General features: G+C 41.8%; 1 protein-coding gene and 1 non-coding gene across 4 annotated transcripts in view; both read right to left on the bottom strand.

The window, feature by feature from the left end:
* The window catches only part of pdgfrl (platelet-derived growth factor receptor-like), a 29002-nt gene extending 11000 nt beyond the window's left edge, over positions 1-18002 (bottom strand). Inside the window, exons 1-5 of one of the 3 annotated variants that reach the window (XM_078548452.1) lie at positions 17701-18002; positions 17234-17451; positions 12780-13101; positions 6994-7145; positions 605-898 (exon numbers count right to left, since the gene is read on the bottom strand). In XM_078548452.1, coding sequence (XP_078404578.1) covers positions 605-898; positions 6994-7145; positions 12780-13101; positions 17234-17243 — 778 coding nt within the window. In that variant the 5' untranslated portion in view covers positions 17244-17451; positions 17701-18002. The remainder of the gene's footprint in view (positions 1-604; positions 899-6993; positions 7146-12779; positions 13102-17233; positions 17452-17700) is intronic. The other 2 variants (XM_078548434.1, XM_078548443.1) reach the window with 2 other exon arrangements.
* A 1152-nt stretch (positions 18003-19154) lies between these two features.
* On the bottom strand, positions 19155-19268 carry trnal-caa (transfer RNA leucine (anticodon CAA)). The gene is made up of 2 exons: positions 19231-19268; positions 19155-19200 (listed from the first exon to the last, which is right to left on the bottom strand). It is a non-coding gene; the product is annotated as a tRNA-Leu (tRNA).
* Between the last annotated feature and the right edge of the window lie 306 nt (positions 19269-19574).

Genomic DNA, 19574 nt, shown 5'->3' with positions numbered 1-19574 from the left:
ATCCAAAACAAAAACAGGACCTGCTGGGTTTTTCCAGGTACTTCCATGAGTTGGTTGGCTGTATTGCCTGAAGTGCAACAACAGATTACATGTCCCCCCACCCCCAATCCCATTTGAATTCATCACACAAAGCCAAAAGGAAATAAGATTAAAATGTGAGTTTTCATTTTTACCAGACACAGGGTAGGTAATTTAAACCTATTAAAATTACTCCCTCTATTCCAGGCACAGAGTCTCACTTCACAGAGTATTAGTGGGAGAATCGGATGCAGACCTCAGCACATATGATTCTCTGATCTTCTCTCCCACACATCAGGCAAGAGGAGTGTCTCTGAAAGCTTATCAGGTGCTCTTTTACATCATATGGGGAAAAAAACAAGTTATTCAACATTTTCAATTTAATTAGGGCAATGAATAGGAATCTCTTAACAATAATCTTAAATTTGGAATCTGTATTAATGTTTTTTCTGTTTTTAGACAACTAAGGAATATTTCAACACAGATAATTGCATTAAGGTATTTAATAAAGCTGCACACATAACTGAGTCCTACTAATATGCTGAATGAATAATTTATCTATTTACACTAAGATATTTGATATTACCTTCAGTGTACAAAAGAAGGTAATTGCTTGATATCTGTGGAGTTCCCTGTAGGTTTGCCATGCAGTACACAACCCCCTTCTGCTCAAGATTAGGCTGCCGAATAACAAATCCTTGTTTTGCATCATAACTAATGAGTGATCCATCAACAGGAAGTTCTTGAGGGGGGATTTCTCGATGCAGTGTGACATTGGCCAAAGGTGTGCTCACTCGACAAGGGATTATAGAAGGCCCATCAGGTCGAAGGTAGATAATATCAAACTGACTGGTTGATGGCACAAATAATTCAGTTGGATCTGGGAAAATAAATAAACAGAAACAAATTGATTTCAGTGGAAGATGTATAATTAATTGACATTAATGTCTGTTATAATTGCTTTAAACCCTAACATAGGACTAATATCAGGCTGAAATGGCTGTTTTTATCCTGAAAATGGAAAAATTAGAAAAATGTAGAACAAAAGTTAAGTGCCTCCTGGTAAAGTACTGAACATAGGCCTAAACATCCCTTGAAGATTTCAGTCATACAGCAGAGGTTAGAATCTGTAGTTGCCTCAGTGGGACAAGAATCCAACATCACTCCAGACCCAAACATTACCAAAACTGGAAAATTACAGCTGTTACTAATCAGAAGTAAAATTGAAAAACATTTAGGAGATAAAATTACCAAAATGAAGCTGATTTTACCTTTTAAATTACATCTGTTTAAGGAATGATGGGTTCAGTGGTTATGCCACTTTATCAATTTAGCTGGAAGTAAGGCCAGCATTGCACATGTTTCATGCGCCCTGTACATATTTTTTCTTACGTCCAGAAACCTGGCCAACAGGCACCAATGCAGTGCATCTTGACTGTTTAAATGCTTTTTCTTTCTGGATGCTCTGACTGTTAATCAACAACGACAACAACATAGAGAGCAGTCGGCAGAGGAGAGCATAATTAGAGAGAATAAAAAGAGATCAAGAGGGAAGTTAAAAAAAACAATTAGGAAGGCAAAGAGGAACTTTGAAATTAAATTATCAAGGAACATAAGACTAAATGTTAAACTAGGCAGATCAATAAAAAAAGTAAAAAAGAACAGGTAGATATGACATTGAATGATGAGGAGAACAATGAGATAAGTACATTTAAAATAAAAACAGGATGTGTTAAATGAATTAATCAAAATCAAAGAGGATAAAACCCCTGGTCCAGATGGATTGCAACCATGTATTTTAAAATAATCTAGGGAAGAGTTAACAGAGGGATTATTGCTCATTTTTAATAATTTGTTAGAAAAAGGTATAGTGCTAGAAAAATGGCATATAATTCATGTAATTCTTAAATTTAAGAAGGGGGGTAGAACATGTACATGGAATTATACAGCACCCAGTTTAACATCAGTGGTAGGAAAAATAATGGAATCCCACTGAAGGAGAGAATAGATGAACACTTAGAAATAAAGGATATAATAATGAATAGTAAGCATGGATTTCAAAAGGGAAAGCCTTTCTTGACCAATCTTATTGAATTTTTTGAGGAGGTAACAAAGAGAGTAGACAATGGTAATGCAGTAGCTATCATTTCTGAATTTTCAGAAGGGCTTCGATAAGGTGCCTAATTGACAAATGAATAAGGTCTGAGAATATGGAGTTAGGGATAAGTGGCAGAATGGATTGCCAGCTGCCCTCAAGACAGGAAGCAGAGAGTGGGAGTAGCTAAGAAGGGGGCAATTTACACAATGATTTGGACTTTGGAAAACACAATTTCTAAATTTGACGATGACACTAAATTGGGAGGATTATCAATACTGAGCAGGACTATAACAAATTACGAGAGGACATTAACAGATGGATTTTATGCTTCCTTGTAGCACGTTTGAAGCAGGGGGGCTCATAAAATCCCAAACATCCATCTGCCCACCCACAGGTGGGCCAGGACTGGCTCCACGGGCCAGAGGACGATGCCAAGGTCATCAAGGTCAACAGGATGGCAGAGTCAGCAGGCTGTCTCAGATGCCACTCCCAGCGATGGGGCAGCAGCAAGACACAACAGCTGGAAACGAAAGCATAAGGCACCTTAGGCACACCACGGGTTTTTCACTGGTGCTTTTGTGTTGGCCCGAGATGAGGCCCTTATGATTTCACTTGACACATTAAATACAGATATGTCACCATGGCTGAGGGTGCCCCTTTTCTTCTGCATGTATATGGTTTCCAAAAGTGGAATAAGTGTTTTGTTGGATAGTCAGCTTTATTAATAAGGCCCTTAGTCACTATTCCTAAACTGGCAGATTTTGCACTTAGGTGTTGAGTATCGAGCCTACAGCCCAGGCTTGTCCTGGTGGTCCATCTGTGGTGTACTCGCTGAAGGTTCGTTGGATTAAAGCCTCTTGGGTATCCCTGCCTCCCTGGAGTATGCCCGGGTCAGTGTCTACCCCCTCAGCATTTCCCTGTGCGTGCTCATCCTCTGCCTCACTGCTGGACTCATCGTGTGCAGCCGCAGACACTGCGTTGATGTCTTCATCATCCACTGTGAGCCCCCTTTCCAGCGCAAGATTGTGGAGAGCGCAGCATGCTACCACTATCACTGAGACACAATCTGGGGGGTACTGGAGTGCGCCCCCTGACCGGTCCAGGCATCGGAAGTGCATCTTGAGAAGACCGATGGTTCTCTCCACCAGAGCCCTTGTGGAGGCGTGGCTCCTATTGTACCGCTGCTCAGCTTCTGTTCTTGGATGGCGGAGAGACGTCATGAGCCACCTTCTGAGGGGATAGCCTTTGTCACCCAGCAGCCATCCATCCAGCCGGGCAGGAGTACTGAAAAGCCCTGGCACCTGGGAGCGTGTGAAGATGTAGGCGTCGTGGGAGCTGCCTGGGTACCTTGCACAGACTTGCAGAATCTGCATCCTGTGATCACACACTATCCGCACGTTCATGGAGTGGAAGCCCTTCCTGTTGACAAAGGCACCGGGCTCACCTGCTGCCACCTTGATGGTCGCATGTGTGCAGCCTATTGCACCCTGGACTCGGGGGAAGCCAGCAATGGCCGCGAAGCCTCTGACTCGCTGTGTCTGGCTTGCCTGGTCCCAATGGAAGTGGATGAAGGTCAATGCATGCCTAAACAGAGCGTCTGTAACCTGCTTGACACAAGTGTGCACAGCTGATTGGGAGACACCGCAAATACCACCCACCGAGCCCTGGAAGGAGCCAGAGGCATAGAAGTTGAGGGCAACTGTGACCTTCCGAGCCACTAGCATGGGGTGTCCACCCACACAGTTAGGGGAGATCTCAGGCCCCATCATCTGACAGATATAGTTGACTGTCTCCCTTGAGAGATGGAGCCTCCTTTGGCATTGCACCTCAGACATATTGAGGTAGCTGCTTCACCGCCTGTAAACCCTGGCAGCAGGACAGTGGCATCTTCTGCGGCCCCTTCTGCCTTGGACTACCTATGGCCCTATGCCCCTTGTGCCTGCGCCTGTCCTCCCAAAGGTGGCTCCCCTGGAGGCTGAATGTGCATTCCTGGTCTCCTCCCCATTCTAGCCCACCGTTCTTCCTCAGAGGTGCTGCCTCCAGTGGACAGTTCAGCTTCCATTCCCAGGCTAAGGGAAGGCTTCCTGAAACCTGCAGACCCAGAAAAGATTACTCACTGCAGAGTGCTGACCTGAAGGTTAAGAGTCCAGACCAAGCAGCTGGGATGCGTTTTGAAGTACTGCAGATCACACAGGCAAGTTTCAAAAACTTTCAGAAATAAATGCTTGACTGCACACTCGCGACCCCAGTGAGCTCTCTTATCCCGCCCGTGGATGAGGTTAATACAAATGTGTCCTACCCGCCTGCCCGTTGTGCCCGTGTGCTGACCCAAAGATTGCAAGAGTGCTGAAAAATCGGTGTCAATTGGCGCCTCAAGGGCCTTAAGTGGCCCATTAATTAATGGTCGGTACGTGTTGGACATCATCACGTGCCCGCCCAGCGAAATATCACGATGGTGATGTCAGGATGCTTGCCCGACGTCACCACGAGTCATTTTACGTGCGGACGTGCAGGGCCTGCCCCACACGCCAAAGGGAAAATTCTGCCCATATGTCTCTCCATGTTCTTTCTACCAAAGTGTATCACCTCACACTTCTCCTCATTGAACTTCATCTGCCACCTATCTGCCCACTCCACCAATGTGTCAATGTCCTTTTGAAGTTCTACACTGTCCACCTCACAGTTCAAAATTCTCCCAAGTTTTGCGTCGTCTGCAAACTTTGAAATTGTCCCCTGCACACCAAGATCTAGATCATTAATATATATCAGGAAAAGCAAGGGTCCCAATACCGACCCCATGGGGAATTCCACTACAAACCTTCTTCCAGCCCAAGAAGTACCCATTAGCCATTACTCTCTGTGTCCTGTCCCTCAGCCAATTTTGTATCCACTTTGCTATTGTTCCTTTTAATCCATGACCTATACCTTTCCTCACAAGTCTGTTGTATGGCACTGTATTGAACGCCTTTTGGAAGCCCATATACACCACATCAATGGCCTTTCCCTCATCAACCATCTCTGTTACCTTTTCAAAAAACTCCAGGAAGTGAGTTAGACACGATTTTCCTTTAACAAATCCATGCTGACTCTTACAAATCAATCCACATTTTTCCATGTGACTATTAATTCTATCCTGAATAATTGTTTCTAGAAGTTTCCCCACGGCTGAAGTTAAACTGACTGGTCTGTAATTGCAGGGCAGGTCTTTACAACCTTATTTGAACAAGGGCATAATGTTTGCAATTCTCCAGTTCTCTCCCCTGAATCCAGGGAACATTGAAAGATTATTGCCGGTGCCTCTGCAATTTTCATTCTCACTTCCTTCAATATTCCTGGATGCATCTCATCCGGGCCCGGTGCCTTATCAACGTTAAGTACCGGCAGTTTATCCAATACCTCCTCCTTATCAATTTTAAACCCTACTGGTGACAGTTTCCTCCTCTGGCCTGGGCAGCATCTGCCTCATAGGTAAAGACAGATGCAAAGTATTCATTTAACACCTAAGCTATGCCTCTTGCCTCTATGTGTAAATCCCCTTTTTGGTCCCTAATCGGCCCTACTCCTCCTTTTACCACCCCTTTACTGCCGGTGTGCTTATAGAATACTTTGGGATTTCCTTTTATGTTAGCTGTCAGTCTTTTTTCATAATTCCTCTTTGCTTCTTGTACTGTCTTTACTGCTAAAGGAGCATAGTGAATCTTCTAAGGTCCGGGAGTTTAATAAATTATTCGTTGAGTGGAATTGTGCTGGTATGGGACGGCTTTACTTTTTAAAATTACTGCAAATAAAACCTGGTAATTTAATGTGGAACTTTCTGGAATGATTAAGAATGAAGTAATACTGTAGAATGCCCAGATGAACTCAGATCTGTGAAGTTATAAAAACAAGGCATCTCTGCAGGGGCAGGAAATCTGAGAGATTGCAGCTTCTGAATCACTGAGAGAATGAGGCCTGCTTAAAGGTAGCACACCAAGACTGCTGAGAGGGCAAAAAGCTCATTAAAGTGCTGCAAACCCAGATTTTAAAGGACATAAATGCTGACCCTACAGCAAGAAGACAAATTAACTGTATTGAACATAGAAACAATAGCCAACATCAAAATGATCACATGCTAGTCTCCCATATAGTCAGTAGAATTTTAAATTACAATTGGCCTTTGCGCCCCTAGGATAGAGATGGAAAAATAAAAATTGGCTACATTTCCTGCTGCTGACTGGTATTCAGTTACTACTATGAGAAGAGGATATGTGTGGGTGTCAGAATAGGAAACAGCTGGGCTGTGATACCTCCAGGATCGAATAGCCTGCCAGCTCTCACTGTCAGGGTTCACATGACCTGATGGGTTGAAGGACTTCCTTCATTGCTGTACTATTTTACTTTATAGTAAAATAGGTAAGATACCAATGTTTGGCTAACATTCATAGAAAACACCCAACATGTCTTCTGGAGGGGGGTGAGGAGAAACCTAGTAAAAGACATCCCAATGCTAAGCAGATTCAAAAACACAGCTCATCCTCACAAACAGGTTGTGTATCAACCAGCGAATCATTTGAATACACACTAATAGCAGGCAGTATGAGTGGAGAGATTCCAGGTCAGCCATATGTTGCAAAGAAAATTGGAGCCTCTATCATCACTATCAACAGCTCCAGACTACAAAAGCATGTAAAAGTGCATATTGCCTTGGCAACTTGGGACTCCCTGTGTGAACTGTAAACCACCGCCACGATCTCCATAACTCAGTCACATGTGTAGCCACCTAGCTAAGTTATTGTTTATACTTTTTACGCCATTTCTTTTGATGATCTATAGAATAAGAAAAATAATTTATAAGACTTACAATTTATAAAACAGATGCTTCAAGAGGAACCTGTTACCTGCCACAAAGATATATGTTTTGCCCATTCTCAGGTCATCTTTGCTACACTCCGGCCCATCACAGAGTATCACCCAGCAGCTGTATTCTCCTGTGTCTGCAGCCCTCGTGTTTGTAAGTGTTAGTTGGCTGTATTTTTGCTGCTGTACAATGCTGAGAAAAAGAAAGCTTTCACTATTATGTTAGAGCAGTTTTTTTTTAAACATTGTCTTTCTTCATGCTATTAATATACCAGAGAAAAAGCTTTGCACAATTTATACTAAACATCTTATTGCAGCCAGGTGAGAAGTGGTAGAATGACTCCCCTCTTTTCCCACTCCTGTTTGACTGCAACAAATGCTTTTTAAAGGATTTACTTGCCAATTCCTAAATGTTTAACGGTTTAAATGCTGCAACTGTAAAAAGATGCACACAGACAAGTTTTCTGGTAAATTTGTACTTAACACCCAATCTAAATAAAAGAATAAAAATACTCCAACTGTCACTCACATATGCATTCAAGAATTCACTCACACACACACACACACGCACACGTAAGTTACAAAGTGAAAGGGTAAGTTAAAGGGTAGGGTAAGAGTCCAAAAAAGTAACTTGTATACAGATCTTGTAGATTGATGACTTGGATAGTTTCAGACTTTCTGGATTCTGCGTTGAGACGATTTAAATATGTTGACAAATGACTTATCTCTCATCTTTTGGAGTTAGCAGCTGCTGGGTTGAAGATGCTGCCCGCAACATATGGATGGTTGAACAACAGGCAGGGCACAAGTTTGCAGAATGGCCAGAGAGGGAGAATTCCTACTCAGGGTCATTTTGATCTCATACTTGGATTGTCTCTTTTCTTCCTCTGTCTGGCCTGGAGAAAAGCAGTTTCTTAAACATAAAGAGTTGGCTCATTGCATGATCTCCCCTCACGAACTGAACAGTTACCCGAACATGGTCATAGTAAGTTGATTCCAGGTTCATTGTAATTGAGTCTAATGATTTGTTCCACAGCCAGCTGAACACAGGATGTTTTGTGAATGATTCAGGAGATGGGTAATTCACACTCAAGTAAGTTGATTGTCTCTGGTGGAATATCTCTAGCCTGATTCTTTTCTAATTGCTTTAGAATTTGTAGGGTAGTTATGCAAAAGTTTGTTCATCTTAGACTGCTTTTTAGTCATTTGAAATGCTGTTGCTCAGTCTTTTTACTTATCTGGTGGTTCCAGCCCACTCAATAAATAGTCATTTTCGATATAAAATGTGGGTTTTATAACACCTCCACACCAAGGCAAAATGAAATGCTGCAAGCACATCATTACAATTTTTATTTATGAAAAGGTAAAAGAAGTAAGCACACATTCATTTAGACCTCCACACATCAATCTTACAACTGCTACAGCAGGCATTGTCTGCACAGCCATTCTCTGTTCAAGTTTGAATTTCTCATCATCCTCTTTGGGTAAGGCACAAACATAATTAAATCTCTTCTGGTGTTGGGCCTGTCCCTGGGAAAGGTTTGTTTTGAAAATTTGGTGCCTTCTGTCTTTTTTCCCCTTCTAAATCCCTGTTATCTGTTGTCTTCTGGGTTTGGATTTTCACTAGCATCTGTTCGTAGTGCTTTGGGAATTTTAGTACCAACAGACTTATGGTCTTTGGTGAGCTTTAGGCTAAGTGGAAGCTCAAGTTCAACTCTTGAGTCCTTAAGAGGATCAAATTTCATAGGCTGCTGAAGAGACAGCCTTTTTTGTCCCAAAGCTTGTAATGTGCACATTTATGTTACTGCATTGTTGCACTCCCTAAAAAGTCCTTAACCCCTTAATCACTGTTTCCACAACCCGTGGGTTCAATAGTTCAGGTTCTGAAGCATTGATAATTCTTAATGCTAGGGTGACAGTGGTTGATAAACTGTCCTTTAGTCTCTGTACGACATTTGGGTTCTCCCCCTGTACTTCGTCTTTAGTGGGCTCCGAATCTAAATTGCTGGATTTGGTTAGCTCTGGAATTAGAACCTGATCATTTGATTCTCCAGCAGGTGAATGCCGACCGACTTCACTTTTATTTTTCTTGTAGTTTTCACAAGTGCAGTTTATCTTAGGGCATATTACCTTCCCTTTTTCTTTTACCTCACGCATGGGTTTCCCCCAATCTGTCCCATGTTCTCTGGAACACAAATGCTCTCAGAGGTGGCAGTCTGCATCAGCTGCACTCCTCTGTGGTACTTCAATTAGGTGAGGCATCTCCCTCACTTTTGGCTTGCCTGTTTGCAGACTTTCCTTGTCCCTATCTAAATCCTTAAGGAAGGCCTCCCATACCTCTGGTGCATTTCTTTCAACCTCTGCTGCTTTTATCTCAGTACCTTTGTTTTCCTTTGGTTCTGTCTCAGCCTATTTAAAGTTTTCACCTCGATCTTGGCCTCTTTAAATTCTACTGGCTTTATTACCCCCTGTGGGATTTTCCTCAGCCGCCTGCATCTGAGCAGAAGTGTGCTTGTTCCCCTCACTTTCCCCAGTCTCTCCTGACTATTCTGGACCATCTGGAAAAAATGCTTTCCATGTTTTCTGCCAAGTCATTGTCTAGCACTAGGTTGACCCACTGAATTGGTAAGCACAGAATAACCACGACTGTTAATACACCAGTGATCAGTTTACTCTGTAGGTAAATTTTAACTAAGGGAACTTTTGAGCATTTGCCAGTAAGCACTTCTACAATTCTGTGGTATTTATTTTGCTTTCGGGTGGCATCTCGACAACCTTTGCTACAAGTAGTGTTTGAAGACACTTGGTATCCCCGAGGATGATTAACTCTTTCCTGGGTGCCTGGCATAGAAAAGGAATCATTTTCCCTTTTTGCAAAAGGTTCTTGTAGCTATTCTGGTCCTCTGCTACACTAATAGGCTTTCCACCTTCATGGCTACAGACACTGTTCTGACTACATTGCTCCCTGTTGATTTTTTGGAATGCCAGCAGTCTGGCCTTATATGTCCAGACTTGCTGTACTGGAAACACATGGGGTGCGCCCCTGCTGGTTTACCATCTTGGCTCCTTCTTTTAAAAGATGGAGACTGATCTGTTTTTCCTTCCCTACTCTCCTTTTCTCTTGAGCTTATCTCTGCTTTGTATATGTCCATCCTATCTCCCCCTAGTCTGTAAGAGTTACTAGATCCAAATTTATTTAAACTGTGCTAAATTGCTTCACTCTGTTCTATGAAGGTACTAGCTTTGAAGGTGGACATGTTAAGTATTCTAGATCTGTAAACCACAAGTAAACTGGACAGAAGCATTTAAATACTTCGATTTCCCGTTTCCAATCTCTTATTGTCCATGGGTTCAATCACAGACATGGCCCCCAAATTTCTGTTATGGTCAGGTGAGAAGTGGTAGAATGGCTCCTCTCTTTTCTACTCCCCTGTTGACTGCAACAGGTACTTGCCAATTCTGTGAGTGTTTAACTGTGTAAATGCTGTGACTGTAAAAAGATGCACACAGACAGGTTTTCTGGTAAATTTTAAAAGAAAGGGAAATGGTATTTATTCTACTTAACAGCCCATCTAAACAAAATAATAAAAACGCTCCAAAACCCACTCACATATGCATTCAAGAATTCACACACACACACAGAAGAAGTAATTTACAAAGTGAAAGGCTAGATTAAATTGTTGTGGTTTGGACCAAAAAAAAGTCAGTTTTATATGGATCTTGTAGATTGATGACTTGGACGGTTTCTGACTAGGACCGATGGTATTCTGGATTTTGCATCGAGACAATATAAAGATGTTGACGGACGATTTATCTCTTTTCTTCTTGAATTAGCAGCTGCTGGGTTGATTTTTGAAGATGCTGCCTGTGGCATGTGGATGGTCAAACAAGAGACAGGGCATAAACTTGCAGGATGGCTGGAGAGAGAGAGTGCCCACTTGGGATCATTTTGAATCACACTCGGACTATCTCTTTACTTTCTCTGACTTGTCTGGAGAAAAGCAATTTCTTAAAACACGAAGAATGTGAGTTGGCTCATCACATGATCTCCCCTAAAGAACTGACCAGTTACCCAAACATGGTCATAACAAGTTAATTCTAGGTCCATTATTCAAAGTGATTGAATCTTGTTGAATACACAGCCGATGTCTGGATGTTTTGTGAATGATTCAGGAGTTGGGTCACTCACAGTCATCCAAGTTGAATGTCTCTGGTGGGTTATCTCTTGACAACTTGACTCCGTTCTAATGGTTTTGGAATTTGTAGGGTACAGTTATGCAAATATTAGGCCATCTTAGAAGCTGCTGTTTAGTCATTTGAAATGCTGTTGTTCTGTCTTTTTACTTTCCGTACACAATATATAAAGTCATTTTTGATATAAAATATGTACTTTATAACAACCTTTTTTTCTTTCAATATTTACAGAATAAGAAAAGATAAAACCAGCCATGGAACTGTTCTTTCACTTAAAAATTGTGCTGCTATATATTCTTCCAATTACTTAATCTCCTGTTTTGACTGACTGCTGTTAAACTAACAAGAAAATTTAATTTTAGAATTTGTTCTGTCCACCCAAAGTTAATCTTGTGAAGTATCAGAACATTAGTTCAACCTTACAACTTACATATTCAACTTCAACCAAATGCATTGAGCATGCAGTGATATTCCAACATTTCAAGTACTGGGGAAACTGATTTCCCTCAGGTCCTGCTAAATGTAATGGCAGGACCTGATTGCCATTTTTTGAATCTGTTTCCCAGCCTCAGCTGGCTAGTTGAGAGGAATGGGATAGGTTGTGTGGGGTAGGTTACCTTGAGGTAGGGGTGCTGGGGTGTGAACATGACATGGTGGGGTGGAGAAGATCACGGGGGAGGCATGGAGTGGATCATGGAGTGGTGCACAGAGAAGATGTGGGGAGATGCAGAAACATTATGAGGGTGGTGGAGAAGATCGCAGTGGGCCCTGGGAAGATCGTGGACCAGGAAGGCCATGTTGAAGTGGGTGCAGGGAAGGAGACCTTAGGCTGGGGAAGGCGTCAAGAAAGCACCAGGGTTGAGCTGTGCTCGGATCACAGGGATGGTTTACCAGGTAGCTTGGTGAGGTGCGGGTATCCATTTCTGTTCCTTCAGCAGAAATGGAAAGGAACATAACAACAAAAAATACTGGAAATGTTCAGATCTGGTAGTATCTGTGCAGTTAATAGTTTGAATTTTCTCACCAGGTATGAAGCTCCATTGCCACTACACTGGATGGTATTTTACTGGCTGTGGTCAATTAAGAGGTCGTCGCTGGGTCCACCATACAATTGAGGATTTTAGCTCACCTCTCAAAGCTGCTGGTCCAGTCAGAAGTGGCCAATATTGCAGCTGCAGGGCATGTCAGCAGGCAGGCCCCGGTAATCAGGGATATGGGTGCACCCTCTATTGGTGGCGGTGTAGCAGTGGTGTCCCTGATGTTGGTAAAATATCAATGTGGATAGGAAGTGGCCCTTAATTGTGCACTTCATTGGCACAATTGGCCACCAAATGGATGGCCACTGATATTCTTGCCACTGGTGATATGCTGCGACGATGGGAAGATGTCAAGCTGCCCTCTTGCTACCTTCCGCCCCCATTTTACCAGCACTCAGTCTCCCAGTCTATCTCTATGGGGCTGGTCAAATCCAGTCCAATGATTCATGTCTGCAATTCTTCTCTCTGCTGAAAGGTCGCAGACCTGAAACATTAACTGTATTTCTCTTTCCACTGACGCTGCCTGATCTGCTGAGTATTTTCAACATTTCCATTTATATTTCAGATTTCCACACACATGCTATTTTGCCTTTTACCTGAGCCTGGAGTTATTTAGGTTGTTGAGGTAAGGTGGATAAGCCCAGCCAATGTTCTTCCCTTTACAGCGCAGTTCAATGGATTGCCCTGTGACTAGGTTCAATGTCTCTGCTGGCTTCTGGAAATTGCCTTTATCCAAAACCTGCGTCATGATGAAGGTCGGCTTTAGGTCTTTGTCTAGGAACATTCTCTCCTTTCTCAGGTTTGGAACTTTTAGCTTTATTTTCTTATGTATTGCTCTGATTTTATTCTGTCCAACTGCTTTTCGTTTACTTTTCTCATTCTGTTGTGGGATCCTTTTCACTTTCTTTTGACAGTCACCTAATAAGAAAATATTAAACATTTTTATAAGAAAATCAGAGCAACAAATTCTTACTGAAATTGTTACAAGAACAATGTGCAGTTCCAGAAATCAGTGAATACTGATGAATGCTTCAGTAATGTCAATAATCAATCAAGAAAGTGTAATACAATGTTGTTTTATTACCGTGGTTTATTGTACACACTAGATTAATGAATTACAATTACAAAAGAAAAGAGTCTTTTTCACATCAGTAGTAATAATCTATGTTCCTAGGCTCTAAGCATCTACTAACATTTATCCCCCATCAACTATAATAATGTCCTTCTTACCACCAAGATATAATGGTTGGATGGGTGGCTTAAAATAGTTGCCGATTGCTTCCTGAATAGAGGACACTGAAAATTGCTGTGCTTTTGCTTGCTTCTCCTTGCTGTCTTTAAACAAAATAGTGCAGTTTCTTCTATTGACAACTAACCTCATTGAGATATGTAAACATCTGTTCAGCCAATTTACAGGTTAATAATTGGCCTTCAATTCCATCAACTTTAGCTAACAGTCTCTTATGAGGGACTTTATCCAATGCCTTCTGGAAGTCCATATAAATAATATGCTTAGATATTCCCTGTCCATTACTTTAGCTATCTCTTCAAAAAATTAAATCAGAGTCGCCAGGTGTAACTTACCCTCTGAAAGGCGCTATATAAATATATCCTTCTTCCACGTGTCCTGACAAGTTCCTGACTGTCATGGGAGTTGTTCTGCCTAAGAGAGTGCTCTGTATGTATTGTTATGTCATTGTACAGAACAACGCTGGTATTGTTGAAGGCTCTCTGGTCTAGAGGGCATGGGTAGCTGTTTCTTCATTACATAACATTTTAAATAACTTCAGGTACACTTCAGGAGTGTCTGGGAGATCTAATGGACCCCTGCGATATATTTTCAATAAGATTTAACACCATATTGGAGACCAGCACACTTGGAAACCATGCAGGGTCAAGCCCAAAACTGCCTCCTCACAGAGGAGCACATTGAAGTAAATAAATATGATCTGATAGCCATTATGGAGATGTGGCAGCAGGATGACAGAGATTGGGTCCTGAATATTGGGGGGCATACGACATTCAAGAAAAACAGGAAGCTAGGTAAAGGTGGAGAAGTAGCACTGTTGACCAAGGATTGCATTGGTGCAATAGTTAGAGCTGACCTTGGTTCAGGAGATCAGGATTTGGGTGGAGATGAGGAATAGTAGAGGAAAGAAGGCACTTGTGGGAGTGGTCTACAGGCCCCTTAACAGTAACCACAATTTAGGACAAAGTATACAAGAAGAAATATTGGGTGATTGTGGTAAAGCAATAATCATGGGTGATTTTAATCTACATATAAACTGGAAAATTCAGACTGGCAGTAGTAGACTGGATGAGGGGTTCATAGAATATTTTCAAGATAGTTTCTTAGAGCAGCGCATTCTGGAATCAACAAGAGAGCAGGTTATATTAGACTTGGTATTGTGTAATGTGGCAGAATTAATGAATGACCTCAAGGTGAAGGCACCCTAGGTAGCAGCAGCCACAATATGATTAAATTTTACATCCAGTTTGAAAGAGAGAAGAGTGGGTCTAAGACTAGTATTTTAAGCTTAAATAAGGGCAACTATGTGGGGATGAAAGCTGAGGTTGCTGAAGTGAACTGGGATACTAGGCTTGGAGATAGATCAATAGAGAAGCAGTGGCAGACATCTAAGGGGATATTTCAGAACACTCAGAATAAATATATTCCTACTATAAAGAAAAATTCTAAGAGGAGGACTCACCATCCATGGTTAACTAAAGAAGTTGAGGAAAGCATCAAAGTTAAGGAAAAAGCATATAACTGTGCAAAGATGAGTGGCAGGTCAGATGATCGGTCCACAAATAAAGAACGACGGAGAATGACTAAAAGGTTAATCAGGAGAAAGAAATTAGAGTTTGAGTGAAAGCTAACTAGAAATGTAAAGATGGTTAGCAAGAGTTTCTATAAGTATTTAAAAAGGACAAGGATAAGTAAAATGAGTGTTGGTCCTCTAGAGAGTGACAATGGGGAGTTAATAGTAGATATTAAGGAAATGGCGGATGAAATGAACAAATATTCTGCTCTGTCTTCACTATAGAGGATACAAAAAACATTCCAGTAATAGCTGTCAATCAGGAGATGGAAGAGAGAGGGGAACTTGGTGAAATTACAATCACTAGGGAAGTGGTACTCAGCAAATCCATGGAGCTGCGGCCTGACAAGTCTCCGGATCCTGATGGACTTTATCCTAGGGTCTTAAAAGAGGTGCCTAATGGGGTAGTAGATGCATTGGTGTTAATTTTCCAAAATTTGCTAGATTCTGGATAGGTCCCATCAGATAACCCCTCTATTCAAGAAGTGAGGGAGGCAAAAAACAGAAAACTGTGGGCCAGTTAGCTTGATGTCTGTCTTGAGGAAGGTGTTACAATCATTCATTAAGGAGGTTATAGCTGGACACTTAGAGAAACTCAAGGTAATTGGAGAGACTCAGCAAGGTTTTGTGAAAAGGAAATTATGTTTAACCAATCAACTGGAGTTCTTTGAAGGAGTAACATGTGCTGTGGATAAAGGGGATCCTGTAGATGTGCTGTACTTGGATTTCCAGAAGGCATTTGATAAGGTGTCACATCGAAGGTTATTGCGGAAAATAAAAGCTCATGGTATAGGGGGTGACATATTAGCATGGATAGAAGATTGGCTCGCTGGCAGAAAACAGACAGTATGCATAAATGGGTCTTTTTCTGATTGGCAGGATGTGATGAGTGGAGTCCCGCAGGGGTCTGTGCTGGAGCCTCAACTTTTTACAATTTATATCAATGACTTAGATGAGGGGAGTGAAGGCATGGTAGCTAAATTTGCAGAGGATACATAGATAGGTAGGAAAGTATGTTGTGAAGAGGAAATTGGGAGGTTTCAGATGGATATAGATAGGTTGAGTGAATGGACAAAAATCTGGCAGATGGAGTATAATGTGGGAAAATGTGAAGTTGTTCACTTTGGCAGGAAGAATAAAAACTTAAACAGAGAGCGTCTGCAGAATTCCGAGGTGCAGAGGGATCTAGGTGTTCTAGTGCATGAATCACAAAAAGTTAGCATGCAGGTACAGCAAGTAATTAAGAAGGCTAATGGAATGCTATTATTTATTATGAGAGGAGTTTAACAGTAAGGAAAAAAACAGAAAATGCTGGTAAAAATCAGCAGGTCTGGCAGCACCTGTGGAGAGAAAAACAGTTAATGTTTCAAGTCCATATGACTCTCTTCAGAGCTACAAGGGACTCAAAATGTTAACTCTGTTTCTCTCTCCACAGGTGCTGCCAGACCTGCTGTGTTTTACCAGCATTTTCTGTTTTTATTTCAAATTTCCAGCATCTGTAGTATTTTGCCTTTATAAAAGTAAGGATGCTGTGCTTCAATTATACAGAGCATTGGTGAGACCACATCTCGAATATTGTGTGCAGTTTTGCTTACTTAAGGATGTAAATGAGTTGGAGATGGTTCAGAGGTTTGCTAGACTGATATCTGGAATCTGGAGCGTGTTGTCTTATGTGGAAAGATTAGACAGACGTGGGTTGTTTCCACTTGAGTTTAGAAGAGTGAGGGGTGACTTGATTGAAGTATATAAGATCCTGAACGGTATTGACAAAGTGGATGTGGAAAGGATGTTTCTTGTGGGTGAGTCCAGAACTAGTGGGCACTGTTTTAAAATTAGGGGCTGCCCTTTTAGGACAGAGATGAGGAGAATTTTTTTCTCTCCAAGGGCTGTGTGACTTTGGAATTTTGCCTCTGAAGGTGGTGGAGGCAGGGTCATTGAATATTTTTAAGGCGGAGGTAAATAGATTCTTGTTAGGCAAGGGAATCAAAGGTTATCAGAGTTAGATGGGAATGTGGAATTCGAAACACAAACAGGTCAATCATGATCATATTGAATGATGCAGCAGGCTCGAGGGGCCGAATGGCCTACTTCTGCTCCTATTTGGTACGTTGGTAGGTGCTTCTCTCCGTGGTTCGGTCAGCTCTGATTCTAGATTGATCCCACTATGTTGAAATGCGGTGAAGCAGAAGCCATTTCACGTTGGCAGTAAAGTTGCAACATGAACTGACCTTTAAACATGCTTTCCTCTCGTTGTTTTTAACATCATCTTATGTCCTCCACCGGATTCCCTTGCAATTGGTTGTGAGATATCTATTTCCTTACATTTAATACCAGATATTCAGCTGTATCACACAATAGGACATAGCTTATCATCTGTTTCGGAACCCTCAGAGGTGAATGGTATCCCAGTTTCACCAGTCGTGCATAGCACGGACTGTGTATCAGACTTCAAACACAGACACAAAAAAACACATTCAAACATAACATTCAAATGCACTTAAAGGTTGTTCATTGAATAACATTGATTTAATAAGAGACAGCTCGGGCTCATCGCCCGATTATTACAATATAATTGTCACATTTAAATCAGTTTCGAGGAAATCCACACAAAAAAATCCAGTCCGAGAAAACTTAAAAGTCAAAATTAAACACGTCAGCACCTTTCTTCGGCTGAAACTGTAACGGTGTCACTTACCCATCTGTAAAAGTAATTCGCTGAAAAAGACGAACAGCAAAACGACACAAAACTTCATTGTATAACCTTTCTCAGTAGTGAATAGTAGAAAGGATGTTCTACATTAAATATGTATTTCTTTCGGAGCTGTTAACTTTCATGTAAGAAGTTAGCAGGCTGCCTCCGGAGAAGTTAACTGTTGTTAAAATCCCACAGTCTGGAAATGGTTGTCTGGGATTTTTAGAGGAGCCAAAATGCATGTTGAATGACAGGTCGAATGAATTGGAATAAGATGCTATTCAAGAGTCAGTGAAACAGTTCCTATCCTGCAAGAAGGCTGACCCCTGTGGGAAACATCGCTACAACTAACTAAGGCTGAAGCGTTTGCTAACTACAGCGAACCAGGAGTTACATTCAATCAACTCAGATTCACAGCTATAATTATAATGTATAGTGGATATAATTTTAACATGCAAATCCTAGAAATGTAATATACAACCCCTATTAATGCACAGCTCCTATATAATTATGGCATTTATATAAGAATACCATATCACAGTTATATAATGCAATTTACGTTTCTATTGCCCTCCTCCTTCCAACCAAATTTTATCACTTCGCACATCTCTGAATTTCATCTACCGTGTCCCCCCATTCTAGCACAGAATTGTTACAGCACAAAATTAGGCCATTCAGCCTGTCCTGCCTGCACCTCTCTCCGAATGTCATTTCTATCGTTATTCCCTCGCCTGCTCACGGTAACGCTGCACATTCTTCCTTTTCAGATAACGGCCTAATTCCCCTTTGAATGCCTCGATTTGAACTTGCCTCCTCCACAGACAGTGCATTGCAGACCCTAACGACTGGCTGCCTGAAAATTCCATCGTGTCACTGTTGCTTCTTCTGCCATTTACTTTAAAACATGTGCCCTCTTGTTCTTAATCCTTTCACCAGCTAGAAAAAAAAATGTAGTAGTTTGCAAAAAATAATTCTTGTGAGCAAGCTCCAGAAAATGAACTAATATGCATTAAGGTGGGCAAAGTTGGCTGTTGCACTGGCATAATGATAGGAAGGTAATGGACTAAAACAAAGGAGAGGCTATGAATTTAAAATAAGGGAGACCCTGGGGGGTGAAAGAAAATATCCTGAAATGGTGGATGTTATGGGACGAGGAGGCATTGAGGAGAGAACAATGCATCTGGTCCAAAAGATTGACTGCATTGCCAAGTATTTTACATGTTTATTTTGCAAGCTAAATACATTTTTTCTTAACGATTGTCTTGCAGCAAAGGCACGATCTGGTTATTAATAATTTCATAGATCAAAATTAAAAGTTTTTAAAACAGCTCGATATCTCCTACTCTGTTTGTAACGCTGCAAAATGTTAGGAGTTTTCAATTTAAAATGATTCCGTGCCCTGAGCGTTGGAGAGATTAAGGCCTAAGACTTGTGCACCGAGAGCTGTGAAAAGTTAATGTCAGAAGTGGGATTCGAACCCACGCCTCCAGTCGGAGACCAGAACACCCGCCCCACAATGGGAAGGACTGAATCCTTGAGTCTGGCGCCTTAGACCACTCGGCCATTCTGACAGCTGACAGTAGGGGCGGCAGCGAGCTACAAGTCCCTGAGTCGAGTCTGAGACCACTTTTCTTGATGCTAATGGAAGCTCCTACAATTTCCTCACCCTCGAGATCGAATGTAGACGTTCTCTACGGATCAACACTTTTATTTTTATTTATCTCGGGAACTTCCCGCTCCCTCATTCCGCTCCTAATTATTTCCAATCAATCGCCTTTGCCTTATGTGCTCCTGCAGCACGCATGCTCAGTGAGGAAGGAACCGTCAGCCGCCATGTTGAATGTGGCAGTTCCTGAAAGGCACACATTGAGCCACCA

The sequence above is a fragment of the Cetorhinus maximus genome, chromosome 1 (genome assembly GCF_964194155.1).
Source record: "Cetorhinus maximus chromosome 1, sCetMax3.hap1.1, whole genome shotgun sequence".
Classification (NCBI taxonomy): Eukaryota; Metazoa; Chordata; class Chondrichthyes; order Lamniformes; family Cetorhinidae; genus Cetorhinus; species Cetorhinus maximus.
The sequence above is the reverse complement of the archived record's forward strand: the minus strand, read 5'-3'. Positions and strand labels throughout refer to the sequence as shown.